Here is a 25,899-nt window from a genome sequence, read left to right as displayed (position 1 = left end):
TACCTATCAAACCAGTCTGAAGTTCTTGTGATTATAAAAAAGTATTTGACAAATTCTTACGTATAGCCACGAAAGTTCCCAGTTCCTAGTTTCTGCTCTCTTAGACCTCTTCATTTGATTCGATTTGCGTTATCCTGCTCCTAGTCATTATCTATTGGTTGTATACCCTGAGTTCTCTCTTAATCAGCTTTGTTTTCGACTTTCTTTCGATTTCGTTCCGATTCTTGTGCCAGCAAATGTAGTCGTAGAGTTCTTCACACACAACATTCACAACTTGAAACGCTTTAACGCACACACATGACCGTTAGGTGGGATCAACAGCGTTTGAAAAACTGCCGTAAGTGTCATTTTATATGATTTTGCTTCTGCTTCTGCTTTTGAAAAAATTAGAAGTCGCAGTCGAAGCATAGCACAAACTTATGAAAGCAACGAAAAGCAAAAATCATCAGCAGGCCTCGCTTTTCGTTTTCTTGCTTCTGATTTTGCTGCTGCTTTCAATCGTAGCCGAAAGTCGTTGCTGTTGCTGCTGTCGGCTTTCGGAAGTCGTCAGCAGTCGAAGCCTCAAAAAACGAGGCATTCGACTTATTGCTGCTTTTGATTTTTGATTTCGACGCTGCTGCTTTTAATTAGAAGATGAATAATTTAAAATTATAATGTTTTTATTTTTAATATATGAACATACATGTTTAATCATTAAATTTTTTTTAGAAAAATGTACATTAGTATGTACTTCTTATCTCAGCTGCTTCAGCAGCAGCTGCAAAATCAAAAATCAAAAGCAGCAATAAGTCGAATGCCTCGTTTTTTGAGGCTTCGACTGCTGACGACTTCCGAAAGCCGACAGCAGCAACAGCAACGACTTTCGGCTACGATTGAAAGCAGCAGCAAAATCAGAAGCAAGAAAACGAAAAGCGAGGCCTGCTGATGATTTTTGCTTTTCGTTGCTTTCATAAGTTTGTGCTATGCTTCGACTGCGACTTCTAATTTTTTCAAAAGCAGAAGCAGAAGCAATTGCTACTTTTAGAATATTGCAAACAGTCGAAGCACCGAATAGCTTATATTTTGCGACTTCTGCTAATTCGACTGCAGTTTTTTAAACACTGGGGATCAAATCCGAAACAATTTAGTCAACATGTTCCTGTTAATACTGCGATTAGATCACAGAAGGACGGTTATCTTAACTTTCACATCGATTTATATATATATATATATATATTTAATATAGATGTATGGGTCTGATCTCAAAGAATTTGATATTACGGTTTCTCGAAGTAAAAACCATGTACTTTGGTTTCTGAGTAAAATTACTAACATTTCCATTTTGACGAATTTTGATATTCATTACCGAAGGTCGCTAACACTAAACGTGCATACTATTTGAGGTGCTTCCAAAAAGAACGATTGTTACTGTTCGATAAATTTATCGACGGCATCCCAGTATCGACTTTCTAATACGCAGATTGCCGCGACCGAATATCCTTGGAAAGGACTGACACCCGGTTCTCTCACATCAATCTTTTTATCTCTCTTTTTCTCTTCTATCTCTTTTCCACATCTCTCGCTTACACACACATACGACACACACAAGCGAAAATCGTTATCGCTGATACTCCGAGTTTTTTGCATGACGTTGTGATCCTAACCCCAATTTGCCCTCGGCTTTTGGCTTCTAGCTTTATATTTGTATGCCGGACCCGAGTCAGCCTTCGATCGCGACCTCTCAGAACCCAGAGAATCATCAACAGCCACACTCATGCAAACTGTATATATTTGATTTGAGTCTTTTGTTTGTTCGTTGGTTTGTTTGTTTGTTTGTTTGTTTGTTGCTTCGTTGGCTTGTTCAAACAGAAACGAACGTTTTGATTTCCTTATGCTGCTGCTGCTTTCCCTCGATCTATGCCTTTTCTATATCTCTTTCTTTCACCTAGTCCATTCATTTTAAACTTTGTTGCTAAGCAAGCTGTATAAAAAGCGTTGATTTTACATATATTTTAAAGTTGCTTATGCGCAATATGAATGTACAGCCACAAAAAATTTTAACAAACTAAAAAAAGAAAATAATTCGCCGCATTTGTACTGTATAAAAAAAAAAAAAAAAAAACAAAAAACAAAAAAATTAAGCGAAATAGAACAATTCATTGGCACTTTTTGTACAAAGCAAAAACAGAATGGAACAAAACGCTCCATGAATATGTTACATTTTTACAAATTTCTATTTGCAAGAGTTTTGTGCGCCTTTTTGCTCTTTGGTTTAGACAAGAGCCTTTGCTGCTACTAAATTATTTGCTTTGGCTTTGCTTTTAGCGTGCTTAAGTTTTTTGTTTATGTAACTATTCAGTTTTATTCAGTTTTTGAATTTGTTTAGTATGCCACACCACGAATTATTGTTTCAAGATAGTTAAAGCGGCTTTTTAACAGGCTGCCCAGGTTTATTTTGAGTCAAGCTGCCGCCACTGCTTGATCTTCCCCAAGTCCCATCCATATCTTTCTCTCAACTGACTCATTTTCTAACGGTAAACATAAACCCAAGTGTCATTGGCTGTGCATTAGAACATTTACAACATTCAATAGTTCATAAAGCCAGCAAATTTTATCCAGAAAATATAATTATAAATTTAAAACACCAAGGAATTTGGGTAAATGTTTTTTCGTGTTTTTAGTTTAGGGAACTCATTTTCTGGCTTTGCCTCTTGATTGCAATCCACTTTATTTGATTTGCCCCAACAGTAAATTATTAAATTATTAATTATTAATTACTTTCATTTCTGAGGTCAGGTTATCATCACCCTATAATAGTTTTCATTTAAACGCTTATTTCGTGTATGCGCCTGAGTTGCCAAAACCAAAATGAACAAACCGCTAGTGATCGATGCTCACCCAATATACATTCATATAAGTATGTCGATCGTACAGGATGTGTATACATACGTACTTATATGCGTCTATATGCATTAATCAAAAAGATAACACCGTTTGCCGTTTTGCTCTAGCTCTTTATCTTTATTGTCTGACCTTTGACTTTTTGCCATTTGTTCTCCATTCGTGTTTCTTAACTAATTACTTCCTTACTTACTTACTTACTTACTTATTTTGCCGCCCACCTCAACGACCAAATTACAAAGTTTGTTTATTGGTATTTCGTTCTTTTTCTTTCGCTTCTTACGATATATATTCCGATTCCGATATGTGTATCACGACATATATATCCATGCGTATGTACGTTAAATCTGCACCACGTTTGCCGCCCGCCACTGCAACTGCCACCGATCAACAACTACAACTCTACAACTCCAACTCCAACTCCAATCAAACTCCAACAACAATCAACAACAACAACTACAACAATCACCAAAAAAAAAACCGAAACCGAAAACCGAAAACGAAACGAAACCCAATGTTTTTAGATACTGACGCAGGAGGATTGGAACGTCGTCCTATTCAACGGAATGGAAAAAACGAGTCATTGGGCCGCACTGTACTTTGTGGCCCTAATGACGTTCGGCAATTATGTGCTGTTTAATTTATTGGTGGCCATTTTGGTTGAGGGATTCAGTTCAGAGGTAGAGTTTTGCCAACATCTTCCCCCTGTCCCAAAACTTGAAAAGTAATAGAACCGCGCATTTTCGAAACCATCTTTGGATCCTCTTCGATTGGATCCTCTCGATATGATTTTTACCCCAACTATACGCATGCGACGCTTCAAATTTGAACACTATAATTATCAGAATAGCAAGCATTATTTATAAATATATGGGATACAATATGTTATCATGGGAATCTAAACTATTATGTTGCAAATATTATTTTTTAACCCAGTGAAAGTTTGCTAGCAATATCCAGTGGTGTACTTTGACTTTATTTTGAGATTCAGCTAACTTGGGAAACTTGTTAAAAGTAAAGTAACGCTTGGGTTGATTCTACATATAAATTATGGATTATAAAATTTTATAATTTGTCATACTTGGAGCATCGTGTGCGTCGCGTCGCGGCCCCAAAACCCCGCTCTCTGCCCCCAAACATCCCGCCCGTTTCCACCGGATGGCCAACCTGGCAGCCAGCCAGCCAGCCAGCCAGAAGTGGGTCAAGAAACGACTGACCCACCGACCCACCGACCCACCGACTTCGAGCCCCCCAACCGAACCCTAGACCACCAACCCGATCTCGAAGTCCCGCCGGTTGACGAGAAAGTCTAATTTTGAAATTTTGATTCCCTCAGCGAAATGAACGTCGCGAGCGCGAACAGCGCGAGTTGGTTAAGAAACTGCGCGAGGAGACGCTGGCCGAGAACTACAGCGATGGTATGTACGATGAGTCGCGGAGCGAGGCGGACTCCTCGACCACCAACGATAGTTACTACGAGGTGCGCAACCGCTGGCGATCGGCGGAGGATGTGCGCAAGGTAAGTGAGCTCGAGCAAGGATCTGGATCCGGATCCGGATGTGGAGGAGGATCTGGGGATTCCCGGAGCTCCCAGGTGTGACTGTGACTGAGGAGTAAGCGGGATGTCTGTGTGTGTGTGTGAGTGTGTGAGTGGGATAGATGCATGCTGCATGCGAGTATACAAGTATGTGTGGCCTGTCTGTTCCTGTTCGTTCCTGTTCGGGTTCGTTCGTTCGTTCGCTTGAATCCGAGTTGAATCCCCGGTTCGTCATCCTCCCGCAGCTGCAGGACTCCGCCGAGCTGATCATCGAGGCCAAGAGCAACATGCACCGCCAGCGCCTGCTGCAGCCCACCCACGACTACCAGATCAACGAGCTGCCCGCCTCGACTGCCGCTCCCTCGTCTTCCCTCGCCGCCTCTGGCTCCTCGACCACCGATCGGGAGAGGGACAGGGACAGGGACAGGGAGAGGGAGCGGGACAGGGAGACGGGCGGCGGCGGCGGGAAGGAGGAGGGGGCACAGCACGCCAAGCCGCGCGGCGGCCTCAAAAAGGTAAGGAGAGCAGCTCGAGGAGCCTCGCAACAGACAGACATGAACACCTGACACCACCACTTGCACCACCACTTGTCGCACACAGACATACTCCATCAAGGAGCGGCGCAGCGAGGCGCCGCGCCTCTCCAAGATCCGGCTCGTCCGGGATCCGCCCATCATCACGACGACGGCGGCCACGCCCCAGGACTCGCCCAGCACCACGCTGGAGCCGGGCATGAGCTTCCGCCAGTGGGGCGACATGGAGGTGAGTAGGAGCACCCAGCTGCAAGGAGCTATAACCCACCTCCCCTCCCATCATCCATCTATCCAGCCACCCAGTCCGCCGTCGCCGTCGCTGCTGCGACCTCCGAACATCTTCACCGGCGGACAGCGCAGCCTGGACGAGGGCATCCCCTCCATCGATCTCATTCCGCCCTCGCCCGTGCTGGCCCACAAGCCCCTCAACATCCTCAACGCCAGCCAGCTGGGCGTCGGCGTCGGAGGGGGCGGGGTCAACAGCGCCGCCGGCAGCTCGGCCAGCATGCACAGCGTGATCATCGACGACATCTCGAAGAGCTCCGGCTCGCCGGCGGCGGCCACGCCCATCTACGTGCCGACCATCTCCTCCTCGGCGGAGGCGCAGAGCCAGAGCCACAGCCTGAACGACGTGAGTCTCGGCGGCGGCGAGGTGGCAAGGGGCACCAACACAGGCGCCTCCACCAGCGGCAGTTCGTCCAGCGAGCGCCTCCCGCTGGCGACGCCTGCGCAGCATCTGCATCAGCAGCAGCAGCAGCAGCAGCAAGGCTTCAAGCAGCGCCTGAGGCGGGGCAGCTCCAGGAAGCGGCGCTCCTCCACGGCCACCGAATACGGCGGCAACCGGCGAACCCAGCAGGAGGAGGAGGAGGAGCAGCAGCAGCTGAACAACGGCGGCGACAGCAGCTGCCTGCTGAGGAGCAGCAGCGCCGTGGGCGGCGGCGGTGGCAGCCAGGGAGGCGGCGCCAAGGAGACGAACCGCCTCAGTCCGCAGAACTCGATCAGGAGGCTCTCGAACACGCTGAGCATCGGCAGCGGCAGCGGCCCAGTGGGCAGCCGGCGGGCCTCGGCCTGCATCTTCAACTCGCAGGTGTACCAGAACCTGAACCTCAACCAGCCGCCCAAGCTGCGGGGCGTGGGGGCGGGGCAGCGCAGGATGAGCTCCATCGAGCTGGCGTTCAGCAAGACCTCGCACCTGAACCTGCACAACCTGGAGGCGAACCGCAAGTCGCTCTCGTACACGAACTCCAAGATGGACCTGGACAAGTGGAACAAGTCGTACGGCAACCTCAACGACCCGGACAACATGCTGCAGCAGTACATGGAGGCGCGCGACAAGCGCAAGAACTCCATCAGCCACTACAACCTGAAGAAGCGGCTCGAGGAGAAGGAGCTGCAGCAGCTGCAGCAGCTCCACCAGCAGCAGCTGCTCCAGCAAAGGCAGGACTCCTTCTCCTCGACCGCCCCGCAGCAGCAGCACCTGCAGCAGCACCGCCTGTCCAAGGACCAACAGCAGCAGCAGCTGGCGATGCAGCCACATTCCATGGTGCCGGGGGGCGGGGAGCGCTACTCCAAGCTCAAGGTGCTCATCGAGCAGCTCACGCCCAAGCACTTCACCACCGAGCGCGAGGACTACTCGCTCTACATATTCCCAGAGGACAACAGGTGCGTATACGTAATACATACATATATACATATATATATACATATACATACATACATATACATACATACATATAAACATATAAAGGTGTGCCCCACCGAAATAGGCCTGAAATCTTACAAAATGTGAAACCCTTTACGGAAACCCATTTTAGTGAGAGATGCCATTTTCGGAAAATTAAGAAATAAAATTTTTTAAAAATCAACACAGAAAATAAAAATAAACTAGGGAACTAAACAAACAATTTTAAGAGGTATTCCACTTGGGTGTCCGATTTTTTAATCGGAATTATGGAATTAAGTTTATGTTGAGTTTTAGTCGCATTTCCGCAATCCCATTTTTCAGGCCATTCCAAAGTCTAGGATTTTTACAATCCCATTTTTCCGGAAATGAGAACAGGCAGTAGTTGCTAAAAAAACTTACCTAAAAATAAGTAACAAACAAATGGTGTAGTTTTCTAGTTGAACAAACGAATTTAGGAGTTAAGCTATTTAGCAATTCTTTATCTGTAAGCATTTCCCCAAAGGGAAAATTGAATTTTAACTTAGTCTGCGAGTTCCTATTCACGTATTTGCATTTCGTCGCCCTCCGTTCGGCAGGTTCCGGCAAATCTGCACGTGGTTCGTCAACCAGAAGTGGTTCGACAACGTGGTCCTGCTGTTCATCGCGCTCAACTGCATCACCCTGGCCATGGAAAGACCAAACATCCCTCCTAGCAGCACCGAAAGATTGTTCCTGGCCACAGCCAATTACGTGTTCACCGTTGTCTTCACCGTCGAAATGTTCATCAAGGTATGGTCTATACATAAGTGTGTTTTTAGTAGATAATATAATACAATATATTATATATTCTCGTTCCTGCAATCATCCAACTGCAGGTGGTGGCCACGGGAATGTTTTACGGCCACGACGCCTACTTCACGTCCGGCTGGAATATCATGGACGGATCTTTGGTTACCATTTCCATAATTGATTTGTTAATGTCCCTGATTAGCGAATCGAGTCCGAGGATATTTGGGATTTTAAGGGTAAGTACGGGGGCGGGCCCTTGGACACTTTGCTATTCGAAAGCGACAGCCGTAGGCGTAGCCAGCAGTCCGCAGTCCGCAGTCGGCAGTCGGAAAACCAATAACAACAATAAAAGCCAACAAAAACCAAAAGCCAGTCGTCTCGAGCGATTTCCAACAAGCCAACAAGACCATCAACCAGAACAGCTACTACCAAGAACCAAGAACCAAGAACCAAGAATCACGCCCAGAACCGACCACGCCCACCTACTTGGCTGCTGGGCTGCGCACTCGGATCAGAAAAGCTATCGCTATATCGCCATATCGCCATTTTAGTGCTAAATCTGAAGCTAATGCTAACGCTAACGCTAAGTCTTAATCAAAACTCGCAAAGTTCGCTAAATCGCCCCAAACACATAACTCTCTATCTCTATCTCTCTCTCTATCTCTCTGTCTCTGTCTCTCTGCTGATTGGCCATCTTGTCTCTTTATGTGCTCTTTCTTTTACTTGCGCACACCCACACACCCAAACACTCTCACACACACCCACACCAACACCCACACCCATACCCACATACGTGGCAAAATTCTTCAACGAAACATTTTCGAAAATCTGTTCAATTTTTATTTGATCTCTATTAACACACATTTCGTGTCTGTCTCTCTATTACTCGTCTATATAATATATAAATATTGTATATCTATACGAAAACTTCAGGTAAATTTCGGCTGCTATATGCGTTAATCAGCAAGAAAATCCAATTTGTTTTCACCTTTAGTATGTGTGTGTAGAGCCCCTTCCCGAAATATATAACTCTAAAAGTACCCCCCAAAACCAAAGAAGAACATTAATTCAAGTAATCCGTTGACTCGCCTCCATAAGTTTTGTACTGTATATAGTTGATCGTTTCCCCCTTCCTGTCGACAATCTCCAAGTAATAGGGTTATGACACTTAACAAATTATTACGTATGTAGGCTCCAAAGAATGTTTCTTAAAATGTTTTCTTAGTAAGACAATGGTATCAGTGGTAATACCATTACAATACCAGTAACAAAATTATTTCTACCTAAGACTTCTTTTGCGGCTGAAGGTCTTTCTTGTATCCAATCCTTCGATTATTTCATTTGGTCAGTAGAACTGTCAGTTAGTGTCATACCCCTATACATAAAGTAAGCTTCATTTGAGCTGTCCCATTCTGATCGAACCCCAAAACATCTCCATCCTAGTTATAAGTGCAATCGCCTCATCTTGTTGTACTTTTAACAATACTCACATATATTCATTTTCATTGCCTTGCTATGTTCTTGAAGCAATGTTAACGTTTTGTATTGTTTAAAGGACTTCTAATTCGTTTTGATTCTTGTTTAACACACCAGTGTGGCTTTTTAAGTTTGCAATTGAAAAGATTTTGGTACGTGCTTGTAGAAGAGGGGTTTACAAAACAGCGGGGGGCACTCGAGTGAAAAAAGGGTTCAGTTATTTTGTTCTTAGTTTGCCGAATTATATTTTTTTAGTTGCTTTATGTGTTCTTCAATTGATTTTTAAACCTGTGGCCATTACTGGTGTATTTTCGGTTTGTTGGCTTCATCCAGGCTACTTATTTTACCTCATGCTTTGACTACATGCGGCACACGTGGCGCCACCTGGCGACCGCTAGCCCAAGCAGCCCTTGAGGCAAGCAGTGCGATACAGCAGTGTAGCCGATGCACCAACCACAATCATTCTTCTCTTCTCGTCCTTTTCCACTTTGTTCTGTTCTCTCCCAAAAAAAAAAAAAAAAAATAGAAAAAAATCTAAAAAAAAAAAAAAAAAATCCTGGCAGGTGTTTCGACTACTCCGATCCTTGCGGCCGCTGCGGGTGATCAACCGAGCCCCGGGTCTGAAACTAGTCGTGCAAACGCTCTTATCGTCCCTGCGTCCCATCGGCAACATCGTCCTGATCTGCTGCACCTTCTTCATCATCTTCGGCATCCTGGGCGTCCAGCTGTTCAAGGGCACCTTCTACTACTGCGAGGGCGAGAACATCAAGGGCGTGCGGAACGCGGACGAGTGCCGCCGGATCCCCGGGAACGTGTGGACCAACCGGAAGTACAACTTCGACGACCTTGGCAAGGCCCTGATGTCCCTGTTCGTCCTGAGCTCGCGCGACGGCTGGGTAAACATCATGTACACGGGCCTGGACGCCGTCGGCGTGGACCAGCAGCCCATCGTGAACTACAACGAGTGGCGGCTGCTCTACTTCATCGCCTTCATCCTGCTGGTGGGCTTCTTCGTGCTCAACATGTTCGTCGGCGTGGTGGTGGAGAACTTCCACCGGTGCCGCGAGGAGCAGGAGAAGGAGGAGAAGATCCGGCGGGCGGCGAAGAGAGCGCTGCAGATGGAGAAGAAGCGGCGCAGGATGCACGAGCCGCCCTACTACACCAACTACTCGCCCACCAGGATGTTCGTGCACAACGTGGTGACCTCGAAGTACTTCGACCTCGCGATCGCCGCCGTGATCGGCCTGAACGTGGTCACCATGGCCATGGAGTACTACAAGATGCCCAACCCCCTGAAGTACGCCCTCAAGATCTTCAACTACTTCTTCACGGCGGTGTTCATCCTGGAGGCCAACATGAAGCTGGTGGCCCTCGGCTGGAAGCTCTACCTGAAGGACCGCTGGAACCAGCTGGACGTCGGCATCGTCCTGCTCTCGATCGTGGGCATCGTGCTGGAGGAGCTGGAGACGAACATCATACCCATCAACCCGACGATCATCCGGGTGATGCGCGTGCTGCGCATCGCGCGGGTTCTCAAGCTCCTCAAGATGGCCAAGGGCATCCGCGCCCTCCTCGACACCGTGATGCAGGCGTTGCCCCAGGTGGGCAACCTGGGCCTGCTCTTCTTCCTGCTCTTCTTCATATTCGCGGCGCTGGGCGTGGAGCTGTTCGGGCGACTCGAGTGCTCCGACGAGATACCCTGCCAGGGACTGGGCGAGCACGCGCACTTCGCCAACTTTGGCATGGCTTTCCTCACATTGTTTCGCGTAGCGACTGGCGACAATTGGAACGGCATCATGAAGGACACGCTGAGGGATAACTGCGATGACGCGGCCGATTGCGTGCGCAATTGCTGCGTCAGCTCGGTTATTGCTCCCATATTCTTTGTGATATTCGTGCTGATGGCGCAATTCGTGTTGGTGAACGTCGTCGTGGCTGTACTGATGAAACACCTCGAGGAGAGCCACAAGCAAATGGAAGACGAGCTCGACATGGAGGTGGAGCTCGAGCGCGAGCTGGTGCGCGAGCAGGAGTTCGCCCAGGAGCAAAAGTTGTGCCAGCAGCTGGCGGAGGCGCAATCGAAGGCGGCCGCTCCCCCGCGCCCCCCTCGCCAAGGTCAAGTCCCTGCCGAAGAACTTCATCTACAGCACGCCCTCGCTGGACAAGAAGTTCCCCCTTGTTCCCGGCGGCTCAATTGCGGCCGCAGCCGCATCCGGGAATCCCAGCTCGAGCCTGACCAGCTCGGCGGCCACGAACCTCAACCAGGTGGCCGGCGGTGGATCGTCGGGTGGCGGGGGTGCGGGCTCCGGAGCGGCATCTGTGACGTCTGGAGTTGGAGCTGGAGCTGGAGCTGGACAACGACGGCAGACCGTTCAGTACTTCCAGCAGCCACCGCAATCCATGCTCGGCTTGAGTCTGGCCGAGATGGGCGGCACGCTGACGCCTCAGGCGCTCGGCGCCCGGCTGGGCGAGCCCTTCGGCGGCCCAGCGACGGCAGCGGGAGGCGTTGGTGGTGGAACGGGCGAAACGCTGGCCGTGGGCGTGGCCGGCCTCCCGCTGCCGCCGCTGGACAGTCGTCGCCGCGGGCGACGCGCCTCCGCGGCCGCCGGCTTCCGCAAGCGCGGCGTGCTGTCCAAGGAGCGCTCACTGGACGAGCAGGCCATCCGACGACGCAACCTGGAGGCCAAGCGCACCAGCTGCGACTCGCTGCCCTGGGGCGGGGACGCCCTCGACTGCCGCAGGGGCACGATCTTCGAGAGCCTCGAGTCGGACGGGGGTGGAGTGGGGGGTGGTGGTGGAGGAGGAGGAGGAGGATTTGGAGTGGGCTCCTACGACCTGCGCAGTGTGCGCAGCGCGGACGTGGGCCACACGGACCCAGACGCAGCGGACGTTTCCCTGGCGGTGGTCAGTGCCCTGGTGCCTTCGGTGGCGCCACTGCCCCCGCCCCTGTCCCTGCCCACGCCCACGCCCATGCCCATCGTGGCGCATCCGCATCCGCAGCATCCACAGCATCCGCAGCATCAGCGCAGACCCTTCGGCTGGTCGCAGTCGGTGGACCAGGGATGCCTGCGCAGCAGTCTGCTGCTCTCCGTGCCCAGATCCATGCCGCCGCGCAGCCGCAGCGGCAGCACCAAGCAGCTCTTCAAGCAGCAGGCCCTCGACGAGGACGCCGACATGGACGAGAGCTCGCTGCTGTTGCCGGCGGCCGCCGGAGGATCGGTCTCCGGATCGGGATCGGTATTGGGATTGGGACTGGGATCAGGACCTGGATCTGGGTCTGGATCTGGATCGGGATCGGGATCTAGTCCCGGATCGGCGGCCGTCATCAGCTCGGGCTCGCTGGACCTGCCCGAGCAAGGCGGCAGTCCGAAAATGCCGGCCAACGTCGCCACGGGGATCGTCAGCAAGTCCGACTCCTCGGACATCCTGCGCATCATCAGCGAGCGGCGGCGCATGGATCAGCGGGAGCAGCGGGACAACGAACAGGATCAGGATCAGGACATCGAGGCGGAGGACAGCGACTACAAGGAGCTGCTCCTCGTCAAGTCGCCACAGTCATCCGTGGACTAAACGCAAGCACACACACACACACACACACTCTCTAGATCCTTTCAAGTATGTAGTAATCTATCCAAGGCCGGGTTTACAACTGAAGTGGATACTGAAGAGCTGATTAGCACGGATTCTAGCCAGGGTAACGGTTAAGATAGTCACTGTTCCAAAATACCAATTGCTGTAATGGAATCTAATGCAATCTGGGTCTTAACGAATCCATTAAGTGAGCTAAGTCGATCCCCAAGCAACTTTTCCACTGACAAAATCTCTGTAGTGTAAATCTGGCCGCCATTAAAGAGTACTTTAGGGAATTTTCTACAAATTATAACTATAAAATAAGGCTCTAGGCATAAAGATCGATGTGGTGATGTGGTGAGAGAACCCAAGTAATGATAAGTCGATGACAGTTTCACTATAAACGATTGAACGGAAATGTTACATGGCAAGCTCAAAGCCACAAAAAAAAAAAAAACAAGATGAAGTCAAAAAAAAAAAAAAAAAATCGATGGAATGAAAGGCTAGCAGGCTTATGTAATTGACAACTGTTTTTAGTGCAATCCTACGGTTTTCATAACTTTAACAAGCAGAACTCAAGCGAAGAACCCTAAAAAAAACTAAAAGACCGTGATAGATCCGGTCAGAGAGATATGATAGCTAAGTTTCAAGTTGATTAGAGTGTTTTCCGTTTAAATGTAGCAGTCGAAAACGAAGATACCCCAGGCGATGCTGGATTATATACAAGTGTTATATGCGATTTACATATATACAGTTATATTACATATACATATATATAGATACGAGTATGATACTTATAGGGATACTGCATTCGAACAAAACTGATGGAAATTTGTGAAGGAAGAATCATCAACTCTGTGATTAGCTCTTAAAGTTAAAACGTTTATATGAGAAGCCGTGCAGACACCAGAAAACACACCACATGCTATCTGTATATAGAAAGCCTGTACGTGAACCCATGTATCTTAGCCAAAGGGAAAACTAATTGAAGGGAATGATGCCGACGAGAAGCGTCAGAGCGAACCCAATGATAAGCAATAGAGAACTGTAGCTCTTAAGATCGTACCTAACCTAAAAACGAATATAGCTGCGTTGTTGCAGGGTTAAGAACGCCCAACAAAAAAAGGATACGGAAAAGGGGAAACCAAAAATAAGAACTTTGTGCAAACGAATTTACTTAGGAACGTAAACACACACACAGACAAACACACCAACACCAACACCCACACCAACACCCACAACCAAACAGGTAGCTATTACGATCCGGTCGACAATCTTCACAAATCTCCCCCTGTCTGTCCCTCTATCTTCTTCTAAAGGCTTCCAAATCTTCCGTGGACTAAAGACCAAAAGACCCTGGCCCCCAAAAGTGCAGATATCCGAAACACAGTGCCAACGCAGTAAGGGCATTCGAAATGTTATTTTTTTTTAAAAAAAAAAAAAAAAAAAAGATATCTCAAATCTAACCGAAGAAAAAGCAAAGATGGCAGCAACAACTACAAGATGAACTTTAAAAAGTAGCATTTATAAAGAAAAACCAAGAGAAACGTAGTAGAAATTTAAAGATTAATGTTTAATGACTATATATAGTGTATGTGTATATATGGAACTATCAACGAATTACAATAGAGTATCAAGATATTTCTTCAGAAGGCAACCTTAAACAAGACAAAGAAGCGAGAAATCGATAAGAACACTAACTTAACACTGTCAATTTTTCAACATGGTCTTAGCTAATTTTTCAAGGAAAACCAAAGAAAACAATTTTACACTCTTTGTACACACTATAAAAAACGAAGTGAACGAGCTCTCCAGTTTAGATAAACTTTAAAATCAAACTTAGCAAACGATTTGGGCGAACGCGAGGAAAATAAGAAGCAACAAATTTAATTATACGATAATTTCATCTGTGCCTTTCTCTACGAATATATCTCAAGATATATATATATATATGTATATATATACATTTATACATATGTGACAAACACTGACTCTATCTCTGTCTAATCCCTACTCTCTATCGCTCTCTGTCGCACACCTACTCATCAAACTCTCCACACCAAACGGACACAATACAAGCAGTGCGAAATGTAACGGTGATGGCAAGCAGTGCCTCGCGTAGCTGAAAATGCAACTCTGAAAACTATATATTGTATGAGGCAGGACGAAGGAATATTAACGTAAAACAAAACAATATAACTACATAAGCCTACTAATAATGAATACCGAAAATACAAAAAGCAACATAAAAGTAAAAATACAAGTAAAATTAAACGAAAGCATGAAGTTTATAGGTTAATGCGCTAGTAGTTTTGAACGTTTTTTTTTTGTAATTTTTTAAAATAGCTGCTTCGAAGTAAACCAAATGAAACTATATCCGTTTTTGGTTTTAGTTGTGTGTGTCAGTTTTTTGTGCGAAGCGTCAAGCAACTATAAAAACGTTTCTTCTTGTTGATTAATAATTAGGTAAACTGCTACAAAACATAAGTTAATTTGTAATAAAAATGGAAACATAAAGAAAAACAAACAAAAGCCATCAACAAATTTAGAGAAAAGAGTTAAATTTAAATGAATGCCATAACGGCCAAAGAAACGCAAAACTAAGCAAATTTGCTTTTAGCTCCATGCTGGTACAAGAGACCCCATTAAGCCCGTAATTCTTTGCAAAGTAAAATAAGCCAATTAAATGTGAATTTGTTTAAGAAGGGACATAAGAAACTAAGCACTATCCTCTGATGCAAAGACGGCAACCGAAACTCTGTTAGACAAATAGTCAATAGCCACGTTGTAATCATTTCGTTGCGTACCCTTTGCGTATAATTTGAATGGTTCGATTGGTTCCACTAGATACGTACATATATACTGAGAACACATACTATGTAAAGCAGCGAAGCGAAACCAAAAAACGAGCATTAAAAATTAAAGAGAATTTGAAATGAACGGATAAAGCACGACCAAGCCCGCTTTCCTGCTTCCCAGTTCGACTTTCAATTGGGATTGGTTCGAGAGAAGTACGAGTACTGGTAAACCGGGAGATCTCAGTGGTTTTTCGAGTGGTCATGGATGTACACACAGTTCACACACATATCACCCACACTCATCAATCGAGACTCATCACCCACCCGTTCTCCAAAAAGAGTGCCTCAAGTGTTCCGTACTTGTTCTTTATTCACGAATATAATGCCGGTAAGGAGAGATGTCGGACAGTGCGGATCGGGGTGTTCGTGGGCTACTCTGACAACGCACTAGTGTACAGCTAAAAACACACTATAAATTTATATAGCCAGGTAATAAGTACATGTGCAATACTGCGCTATAACAAACGGAAAAAAAAGAACAGGAAACTCGAAAATAAAATTGGAACAGAACAGGTGATCGATCCCCAATCTCATCGGTGTGGTTGGTGGCCACTCGTAGCGCATTGTGTATATGGGCATATGTATATACTATGGTACTATGGTATGTAGTATGCGATATAAATATATAAAAAAAACATCGGCGCCTCGGCCGGTAGCCGGCGGACGACTACCACACGCTGCACTTCTTCGCCGGATTCATGGTGCTGCCCAGCGGACAGTTGTAGGCGCGGGCGAAGTCGCGCGAATTCGAGAGGGGCCCCAGGACACGGACGAATCCCGGCGAGTGGACCGCCGAGCGGATCTTGGTCAGGGCGTCCTCCGGCCGCATGGATCCGCACCAGATCTGGGCGTAGTTGAGAAAGAACAGCTGGTCGTGGGTCATGTTCAGGCCGGGCAGCAGCTGCTCCCGGCCGTGCAGCGCCTCCCACTTCTTGTAGGCCTGCGGGGTGGAGATCGCGGAGTAAGTTTTGGTGATGGAATATCATGGGATATATCATGTACATATCATCATATGCACACTCACCCTGAAGGCCTGCTTCAGACCGCCGTTGTCGGCGATGTTCTCGCCCTGCGTCATCCGTCCGTCCATGAACATGTCCACCTCGTTGATTTTGTAGCCCGAGTACTGGTCGATGACGCACTGCGTCCGCTCGCGAAAGGCCTCGATGGTGGCGTTGTTCCACCACTGCATCATGTTGCCCTCCTTGTCGAACTGCCGCCCCTTGTCGTCGAACCCGTGGGTGATCTCGTGCCCGATGACCACGCCGATGCCGCCGTAGTTGAGCGACTTGGGGAAGTGCTGGCTGTAGAACAGCGGCTGCAGGATGCCAGCGGGAAATACTGGCGGATAGAGTTACCCAGTGAGTTAGTGACCAAGTGCAGGAATCAGGGCAACCCACCTATGTCGTTCTTGTTGGGGTTGTAGAAGGCGTTCACCACCGCCGGCTCGGTGGTCCACTTCTCCTTGTCCACCGGCTGTCGCAGGAGGCGCAGCATCTTCTCCGACTCCCAGTGCAGGATGCTCAGCACATTGTTGATGAAGTTGTCCGGGACAATCGTCAGCTGGGGAAAGAGGAGGGGCTTGAGAATCGGAGATCCTTGGGAGCTTGCCCTGCACTCACATTCACGTACTCCTGCTCCAACTCGGTGGCGTTGGTCAGCAGCTCCGGATAGCCGATGCGCTCGTTCATGGAGTCCGCCTTCTCCTTGGCCACCGCCCGCGTCTCGTCGTCCATCCAGTCGTTCTCGGCCAGCAGCTCGTTGAAGGCCGCCCGGATCGTGTGGATCATCTCGAGGGCCACCTCCTTGCTCTCCTGGTTGAAGTTGTCCCGGATGAAGAGGGCGCCCACGGCCACGCCCAGCTTCTTGTTGGTCCACTCGACGCACTGCGAGCCGCGCGTCCGCTCCGACTGGATGCCCATGAGGATCTTGCGGAACTCCACGCGCTCCCGCTGGTACTCGTCGATCATGTGCGACATCAGCGACATGACCAGCCGCCACAGCATGTAGTTGTGCACCACGCGCCGATCGGTGTCGGCCAGGATGCGGCCCATCTCGGTGAGGTACTCCAGCCCATAGGTGACCAGCGGCTCGTCCGTCTGCAGCGGGATCTCAGCGCCGAGGGCCGCCTGCAGGTACTCCCGCCACTGCACCTCGGGCACCAGACGCTGCAGCTCCGGCAGCGAGGTCTTGAAGTAGACGGTACTGGTGTCGTGGCGGTCCGCCTCCGGCAGCGAGACGTTCACCAGCTGCGTCTCGAAGCGCACCACCTCCTCGAGCTCGGCGGCCGCGGTGGCGGGATCGGCCCCGAGGAGCAGGGAGACCTGCGTCATGTAGCGGTGGTAGGCGCGGCGGTCGTTCTCGCTGCTCTCCTTCAGGTAGTAGTCGCGCGAGGGCAGCGCGTACTGCAGCTGGTCCATCTGCAGGATGTTCACCGAGCTGTTCTTGTCGTCGGCGCCCACGTACAGCTCGATCATCACCGGCTCGCTGTAGTTGAGCCGCAGCTGGCCCATCAGCCGCTCCACGGAGAGGTTAGCCGGCGGACGCCAGTCCCGCTCGATGACCGGCCAGCCGCCCAGGGAGCGCAGCACCTGCTTGAGCCGTCCGATGCCGACCTTGCGGATTTGAGCTGCGAAAAAAGAGATCCTAAGAGCTCAGAGAAGATGGATCGAAGGATCGATACTTACGTATGTCCATGCAGCTCTTGAAGAAGGTCTTGGCCTTGATGGTGGCCTGGTTGTCGCGGTCGTCGATCGGCTCCTCGAGGACGGCGCGCAGGATCACCTGCTGCTGGTCGGACAGGACCTGCGGGCGGATCGGGGGGATGGGCATTAGAGAGGCTTCCCAACTTCTTGGGTACGTACCTCGAACGTGCTGATGGAGCTGCGGTCCTCGGGAATGGGATGCATCTTGTTCCAAGTGCCGCAGGCGTACTGGAAAAAGTCCTCGCAGGGATCGGAGTTGAGGTCCATGGCCGAGAGCAGGGAGGCCGCTAGGTCAGATTCGGATTGCATTGGATTGGATTGATTGCCGGTTTGCCGGTTTATTAGCCAGTAAATCAAACGCCTGGGAAACCCGTCAGTTGGCGTGCAATTAGTGCCTCACCCGCTGGGCCAGCAATTTATGCCCCTTCCCCCCAATCGCACCGCTTGTAAACTTGTCCCACAAATCATCAACCCAAAACTTTCATGATACGTATGGCCGGGCGATAAGCGATAGGCGCTTCAGAAAACCAACTTTTCCCGCGGCGATGCAACTTTTTCGGCCACACCAAAGTTGTGAATGGACGCGGAACTAATGGCAAAGAAGGAGCCAGCCATTCCGGCGATAAGCCTGCATTGTTGACTCGCTGCGCTGGCAATCCATAAATCAGCGTCATCCAGCTGAAATTCATTATCTCGGAAAACCAAGTGCGCACTTTGCGAGGCGCTTCACAGTCCACAGTGGCCGGGAAAGCCAATAATTTATGCTCCAGGTAAGAAAGCAAACTTTGAAAGCGCACTTGGAAATTACATGATTCAAATAATTCTATCCTTAAGTTGCCATTCATTGCCAGTGTCCATTGGACTTTTGCTCTCAGTTTCATCCGATAGAATGTTTGGTTGGTTATCATTATTATCATTGGCTTTCCAAGAAAAAGCTCAGAAAATGCCAGTTGCTTTTCCAGATGTAAAAGCGTATAAGTGAAGTGCAAGAAACATGGAATTCGTATCCCACATCCCTTCGCTGTTGACTCGGACCTCAGTAGACCCCGAAAAGCATACATGTAATAAGTGGGACACCAGAATCGATTGCACTGCCCGCCCGGCAGTGGTGGCCAGTGGCCATGTATATTTCAGGAGAACATTTCCGGCAGCCGGACAGGTGTGTCCAAGTGTCCCGTATCTGCCGGCATGCCAGCCAGTCAATCACTGGGCCAATTTCCTCCTCGGCCAGTGACTCGGCTTGGAGGTGTTGCTGGCCGCCCGCCTGGCTTGACATAATGGCGGAGCAGATGTCGTGTTCCCCACCGCCGGGCGGAGCATTCCCCCACTGGGCCACTTGGATTCCCTAATAGCCGATGAATTATTTACAGCCCAAATAAACCGCGCACTTATTGGTGATTGTGTCCACTGCGCTGACTTCCTTTCGTTCGCCTGGAGCACATTAAAACTTATGGTATATTCATTATAGCGCTACTCCATTCCGGTAATTCTGATCGGGGTGTACGTACTATATATGTGAATTGCAGTCATTACTGATATTGTCTTTCTGCCATATGAACCGCTTAGTCGGCAATGGCATGTCGAGGCCCCAATTTCCCCATTTCCCCATTTCCCAATTTCCAAGTGGATCTCAGCTTACCTGTTCTCACGCACTCCTGGGTCATGCATATGTTTTCCGGGCCCTCGGGGGCGGATCCCGAGTACTGGTTCCACCTGCCTTTCGGTCTGTCATCGTTGCCTGCAATTAGAGATGCAGATTTTCAGTATTCTCCCGCACACGCACACGCACACGCGGCGTATGAGCAATGTGTTCTTAAATGTGAAAAGTCGAAGACCCTATCAGCGGGTTACTCAAGAAAATTGAATTCCAGTTCTCCAGTGGGCTGCTCCCCAACCTCAAGCAACAAGGAGCCGGAGCCGAGTCCCACCCACTGGCCATCGATTGCCGCCCGGACAGGACACATGTTGCATGTCGTCCTTGTCGAGGCTGTCAATAAAAGTGGTGCTGTGATGCCGAAGCTGAAGCCGAAGTCGAAGCAGGAGCCGGGGGAAAAGCGTTGGAGATGGCAGCTTTAGTTATTAATTAAAGCTATTCACCCAGCCACCCACCCTGCCACCCAGCCAATAACATTTGCCACGGCGTTAATAGGTTTAAGTGGACCGCAAGTGGCCAGTGGCATGCGGCAAGTTGGCAAGTTGGCCAGTTGGTCACTTGGCCACTTGGCCACTTGGCCACTCGGGTTGAATGTCCAGGAGCTGCGAATTTCATTATGTTATGGCCTAATAGGGTTATTCGAAATTCAGCAAAGGATGGTATTAGAATCAATCGATTTTGTTGCCATCGGTTTATCATTAAATTCGACTGTTTGTGCCTTCTCATAATATCGTAAATGTAATTTACTCCAGAAGCTTATTAATTTACTTATTGCATACCTGCATTCCCTCCTGGGCGATATTTGAAGTATTGAGAATATATCTTACTTTCTGAATTTCACCAAATGGATTTGGTTCAACTTGAAGCCAAGCCTCGTAGCGATCTTTAATTTATCTGTTTAATGGCCTGCAACTCTCGTATCTCGTAGCCTTTAAGGTTAAAGGCAGGAGTAGTAGGAGAGAAAATCGATGGTCGAGAGGGGATGGAAGTGGAAAAGCTGAAGAGCGGGAGGGAAATCATAGTCAAGGCCAAAGGCCTACCACAAGTTGCCCCTGTAAAGCGGCGATGATGATGATGATGGCGCTGGGTATTTATGGAGATGCCGCCAAAGTGATATTTTTAAATCGTTATAAAAAGAAATAGGCTTTGATGGTGCCGCTGCTGCCTCGCCGTTGGCATCCGTTCTGAGGTTTCGTGAATGAATTCTGGAGCAAAATGTTGAGAACACGTTTTATCACTGTAAATATAAACAGGATAATGGGGCGCAATGGCGTGGACGGAGGTGCTATGTGTGTACATATTCAATTAGTGTAAGGAGCCGAAGGGAAGAGGACGCGATCGATTGTAAAGGCCGTTAAAAATTCATAGACATCCCTGGCAATGCCGATTGATTGCTTTTTGTTCCTTGTTTTGCCTTCTTTTCTCTTCGTTGTCTCCCTCACTTGTTTTTGTAATCGAGGGAGCACATGAACATGTAAATTATGCCGGGACAGACATCCTGCTCCTGCGAGGGAGCCACCCGGTTCGCAGCTCTTGAATATTTCAGTCGCTTTGAATCGCATTTCTTCATGTGCTCCCAAACGAATGCAGAAGGAAGTCGAGTCTAGAGCACCACCCAACCACCCGACCACCCAGCCACTCGAACGACGCAACCACCACTCGCAGATAACGCGAGATAAGAACACAAGGCAGACAGTGTCTCGGAATACGGAATACTTGGGCTCTGGCCAAAAGGTGGTCGCCTAATTTCTTGGAGTAGAGAATACCTAAAGCAACCTACAACCACCAGGAAGGGTAGTATACATACTATAAAGCAAACATGAATTACAACAGGAATACTTTCGCATATGTTTTTGATTGATTCATGTTTGGCTGAACTGGCATTTTGCACCACTGTGGCGCGGCAATCAGCACACCACAAAAAGGCGAGCGGCAGGGAAGCGACTGCCTGCGTTGTTGTTGTGCTCGAGTTGTTGTTGTTGTTTGACATATTCTGTAATTGAATTTCGAACGGGCGCATTACAGGGAAGTCGGCAGGACGGAGATTACAACACCCGGCAGACTCGCAACCGCAGAATCCTTCAGCCTGTTGCTCTGTGTTCTGTGCTCTGTATTCTGTGCTCTGTATTCCCCAGGACAAGGAAATTGAGTTTTCGTGTCGTTTCTTTGAATCACCAGCGACCAGGCGCTAAATTCAGTTAACATGCCTACTGGGTGGCCAGGAGAGGCGCTGGTTCGGGGTTCGGGGAAGTGGCAGGATCCAGCTGAGGAGCGCAGGATGCCTGCAAATTGGCTTTTGACCCAGTAAGGAGCTCGTCCGTACTGGCAGGCAGGTAAACGCCATCGGAACGCCATCTCCAAGATAAAAATAGTCTATCATAGTTGTGGGGTAGTATTTTCCTGAAGTGGTGCCAAAAATAATTAACGACTTAAGTGCCTTTCAGCATGAAATGGCTCGTTGTCCAACTTTTGAAAACTGGCATGTGTCTGCACTAATAACTCATGCTTCGAACATGATTAATCCTTGGATTTTCATTTCCGCCATGACAGCTGGAATGTTCTCCATAAGAATGGCAATCGAATATCAGTAGTTGACTAGTGACCTGTTGACAACGGATGGACAGCTGATTAGGATGCCGCTTACCTGGCTCCAGGTGGTACAACTGGCATCGCTGGTGGACGCTGGCGAAGTAGATGGCCAGGGCTCCGATGGCGGCTCCCAGAACGGTGAAGGCGATGGCCAGGACGAGCAGGCGGCGCCTCTGCTGCGACTCCTTGAGCAGCCAGTCGCTGCTGCTGCTGCCCCCTCCACCCCCTCCTGCCCCCGGGTTTCCCGGCGTTGCGTTCCGCTGGATTCCCACGCCCCCACTGCCGTCGGGCGCCAGGAAAACGACGGTGGGCAGCTTGTGCTGCTGCTGCTGTTGCTGCTGTAGCTGTGGCACCTGGCTTTGCTGCTGCTGCTGCTGCTGCTGCTGCACCGGATGTGGCACCTGTTGCTGCCCCAGAAGCGGCGACACCACCGTGGCGCTCAGCTCCTCCAGCGGCACGTTCGCCTGTAGGTAACCATTGTTCAAGGGCTTCTCCAGGTGCAGCGAAAGTGGAGCGGCTGCGGGGGCCGCTGTTGCCTCATGTGGCTGCGACATCTTGCCTCCCCTTCCTTTTATCGGGCGCCTGATTTATGGCCCGTCCGCTCTGTCTGGCGGTGGGCGGTCGGCACTCGGCGCTCGGCGCTCGGCGGACGACGGACAGGTGGAGCGGTACAGCGGTACAGCGGCGGACCGTTCGCAGTTAGAGCGACAACGGCGGCAACGCACGCAACATCAGCGGCGATGGCACTGGCGAAAATCCAAATGGAAATGGAAATGGAAATGGAAATGGAAAGAGAAGGGTTAGGAAATATCGAGAGATAGTGTGCAGTGATTTACAGTTCTATATGGTTATATATGTAAGCAGAAAAGGCTTTCACGGACATGGACAGGGTCAAATGTTAAAGCCTCTACTTATTTACTACGCTCCTATCGACGAGTTATCATCGCTGCAGTTTCCCGCAAGCGAGCCTCGCCGATATCTCAGCTATATATAGCAACATATAACTCATAACCAGACCGGCTAGCACTGGACTCAACCAGATCTCCCACGAGCGAGTGTGGTCGATTGACAGGCCGTTGCCACTCGCGTGTTCACGTGTCGCGGGTGTCCACTGTAAGTGCTGTTGCGCAAAAGGGGACTTGCTGGGGCATTGGGGAGGGAGAGGAGTGGGGGGAGTGGGGGGAGTGGAGGGAGGGGAAGGTGGAGTGGAGGGACCCCAGAAGTTACGGCCGCTTGTCTCTTGTCAAAGTGCGCGCTTCGGAGATTTTGACAGGTAACGATCTTCTGATATCATCTCCTTGGCTGTCGTTGCTCTTGCTTTTCGTTGATATGGCCGAGTGGTTGTTGCCTTTTGTGGGTAGTTGTTGTTGCTGTTGCTGTTGCTGTTGCTGTTGCTGTTGCTGCTGCTGTGTGACGTGCGATCAGGGCCAACGTGTTTTTCGCACAATCGCAGCCGGCAACTCAGCAGGGGATGCAAAGCCAAACAGTTGCTTGTGCTATAAATTTCAGTGAACAGCGGCTAAAGGCACATGCCGTATTTCGAATTAGCCAACTGGGCTCAAACATATTTGTAAGTTCTATCCAACCACTGCACTTTTGGGGCTGAAGGAGTAGGTTTGGTGAAGGAGTACGTTTTAGTCCTCTTAAAAAATCAAAAGGTGCTGTTTTTAGTAGTTCAATCACCCACGATTGGAGGTGTAACACTTGCGAGTGCGATTCTAATTATAAAGTGATGAGCACTATCACCATCCTGCAAGTTCGTCGTTCAAGTGTTAGAAATAAACATTATTTTAACGACCACTCAACTAATTGTTGCTTGGGTAGAATTAACTTAAACCAGCCAATGAGCTCTTGATTTATGGAACGTAAAAAACTAAACAAATGCTTAGCGAGGTTGAGAGTTTTACGTAAATATCTAATGGATTGCCAGAACGACACATACACTGTTATTGTTTTTGATTCTTATAGCTGTGAGGAGTGCCAATGAAAGTATTGAAAGAACTCATGCCGGGCAGAGGTGCCTTATTCCGAAAGCGTATCCCTTTCTGTGCAGAGGCACATCCGATCATTCTTTCGAACCGATATTCACTGTGACTTAGAGCACGTATTAATGCGCGGCAAATTTGCAAAACTCGAAACTAGTTAACCCAGCTGCGGCGGGCAGCGACGCCGACTGAGGCTGCCGACTATATCATCTATATACTGTCTCCAAGCCGAAGCCAAAGCAGAAGCCAAAGCCAAAGCCAAAGCCAATCTGATGGACTGATCGAAAGCCCATCGGAAATCCAGATCCAAATCTCGTGACGCTTATGAATATTTATTAATCATAATCACACTGTTTTCAACTCGCGATCACCGGCAAAACGGTTATGAAAATTGGGTACTTTGCTGGGCCACGTGAAATGCGATGCGAACGCCGATGTCGCTATATGCCCATACTATATGTACATATATAAGATGAGGGGGGAAGCCGAGAAGACTGGCGATGAGATGAGGAGGATGGCAACTCGAACGGAGCGAGACAAACTGAAATAAATTAATTCGGCCGTCGTTCAATTCGCATCGGATTACCGCCGATGGTTCGCAGACTAGACAATAACTTTTCAATTTACCATCGCACAGGAAAAAAAAGAGATTAGCATAGAAAACAACTTGGTATTCTAATTTATATTAAAACATATATCGGTGCAATCACTTCGGAATGGTTGTTTGTACATAAAACCATTGATCTCAAGACCTTTTCGATTAGATTAAGGCCAGAGCAAATTAATTTCAATATTCGCGCTCTTTGCTGGTTGCTGTAATTATTAATTAATATCTTAGTGCATTACTTTTAGTTGTGTAGCAGGCTTTGGGTGTTATTATTATTGTTTCTGCGTCGCGGGCTTGCGGTCTTGTTTTGTTTTTTGTTCGGTCGGTGCTCTTCTTGTTGTTGTGTGTGTCTTTTACGACTTTCACCCCTTGATTTGTTTTTATTTGTTCGTTTTTTTTTTTTGGTTTTTTTGTTTTGAACTAACCGCTCGACGGCATTCGCGACTCGCCAGTGTGCGAGTGATTGGCCGTTAGTGTCGCTCCTCGAGGGCTTTTGGTTAGAGTTTGTTTTGCCGCCAAACCTCGCAAAGCGACTTCTCGATGCCAACTGAGCGTTCTCGACGCGTGTCCTTAGCTTTTAAGCAGTCGCTGTCGCGGCCAGCGCCTCTGCCGACGTCGTTGCCAGCAGCAACAACAGCAACAACAGCAACAGCAACAACAGCAACAACAACAACAACAACAGAGTGTACAAAGTATTGCCAATGGCAGTGACACCTAGAGTGTATATTACATTAATGCTAAGTTGGTTACAGACCCCACGACGAGCGAGTCGAGCGCTTGGTCCGAGTTTTCTGGACACCAAAGTACCGGGAGCACCGGACGCGGACCTTCTCGGGAGACCCAAAATACACTGTGTCCCTACTCCGATGGTTTCGACCCTTTGGAGTCTAAAGTGGAAATCCCAAAACGTATTCGGGTTCACTTTCCCTCGAGATATTAAACCCCCACTCGGGTAGTTCGATTGGAACTGATAGTCTGAAATGGTGTTTTCAAAGGATATCAACTAGCCCATCAACTAATGATGGACGCAGGCCACCCATTTGTGGGGCAGAC

The 25,899-nt window shown here is 48.8% G+C and overlaps 2 protein-coding genes across 4 annotated transcripts in view; one reads left to right on the top strand and one right to left on the bottom strand.

The window, feature by feature from the left end:
* The window catches only part of LOC108096997, an 84,326-nt gene extending 68,930 nt beyond the window's left edge, over positions 1-15,396 (top strand). The window contains 9 exon segments of the mRNA XM_043207577.1: positions 3,405-3,560; positions 4,217-4,399; positions 4,663-4,932; positions 5,018-5,179; positions 5,246-6,612; positions 7,210-7,402; positions 7,489-7,638; positions 9,442-10,980; positions 10,982-15,396. Coding sequence (XP_043063512.1) covers positions 3,405-3,560; positions 4,217-4,399; positions 4,663-4,932; positions 5,018-5,179; positions 5,246-6,612; positions 7,210-7,402; positions 7,489-7,638; positions 9,442-10,980; positions 10,982-12,448 — 5,487 coding nt within the window. The 3' untranslated portion in view covers positions 12,449-15,396.
* A 200-nt stretch (positions 15,397-15,596) lies between these two features.
* Positions 15,597-25,383, bottom strand: LOC108097339 (neprilysin-1). 3 transcript variants are annotated; one of them, XM_017199572.2, is made up of 9 exons: positions 25,086-25,383; positions 22,310-23,000; positions 19,651-19,749; positions 18,171-18,298; positions 17,994-18,111; positions 16,929-17,935; positions 16,707-16,869; positions 16,331-16,647; positions 15,597-16,246 (listed from the first exon to the last, which is right to left on the bottom strand). In XM_017199572.2, exons 2-9 carry the CDS (start codon positions 22,806-22,808, stop codon positions 15,974-15,976), a joined length of 2,604 nt encoding a protein of 867 aa, XP_017055061.1. In that variant the 5' UTR covers positions 22,809-23,000; positions 25,086-25,383; the 3' UTR covers positions 15,597-15,973. The 3 variants fall into 3 exon arrangements, with proteins under 3 accessions (XP_017055061.1, XP_017055063.1, XP_017055062.1); XM_017199574.1 differs by having other exon boundaries at positions 25,272-25,383; XM_017199573.2 differs by lacking the exon at positions 25,086-25,383 and adding an exon at positions 24,197-25,059.
* Positions 25,384-25,899: the final 516 nt, after the last annotated feature.

Source organism: Drosophila ficusphila, unplaced genomic scaffold (assembly GCF_018152265.1).
Source record: "Drosophila ficusphila isolate 14025-0441.05 unplaced genomic scaffold, ASM1815226v1 contig_198, whole genome shotgun sequence".
NCBI lineage: Eukaryota > Metazoa > Arthropoda > Insecta > Diptera > Drosophilidae > Drosophila > Drosophila ficusphila.
This window is presented reverse-complemented; position numbering and strand designations above follow the sequence as displayed.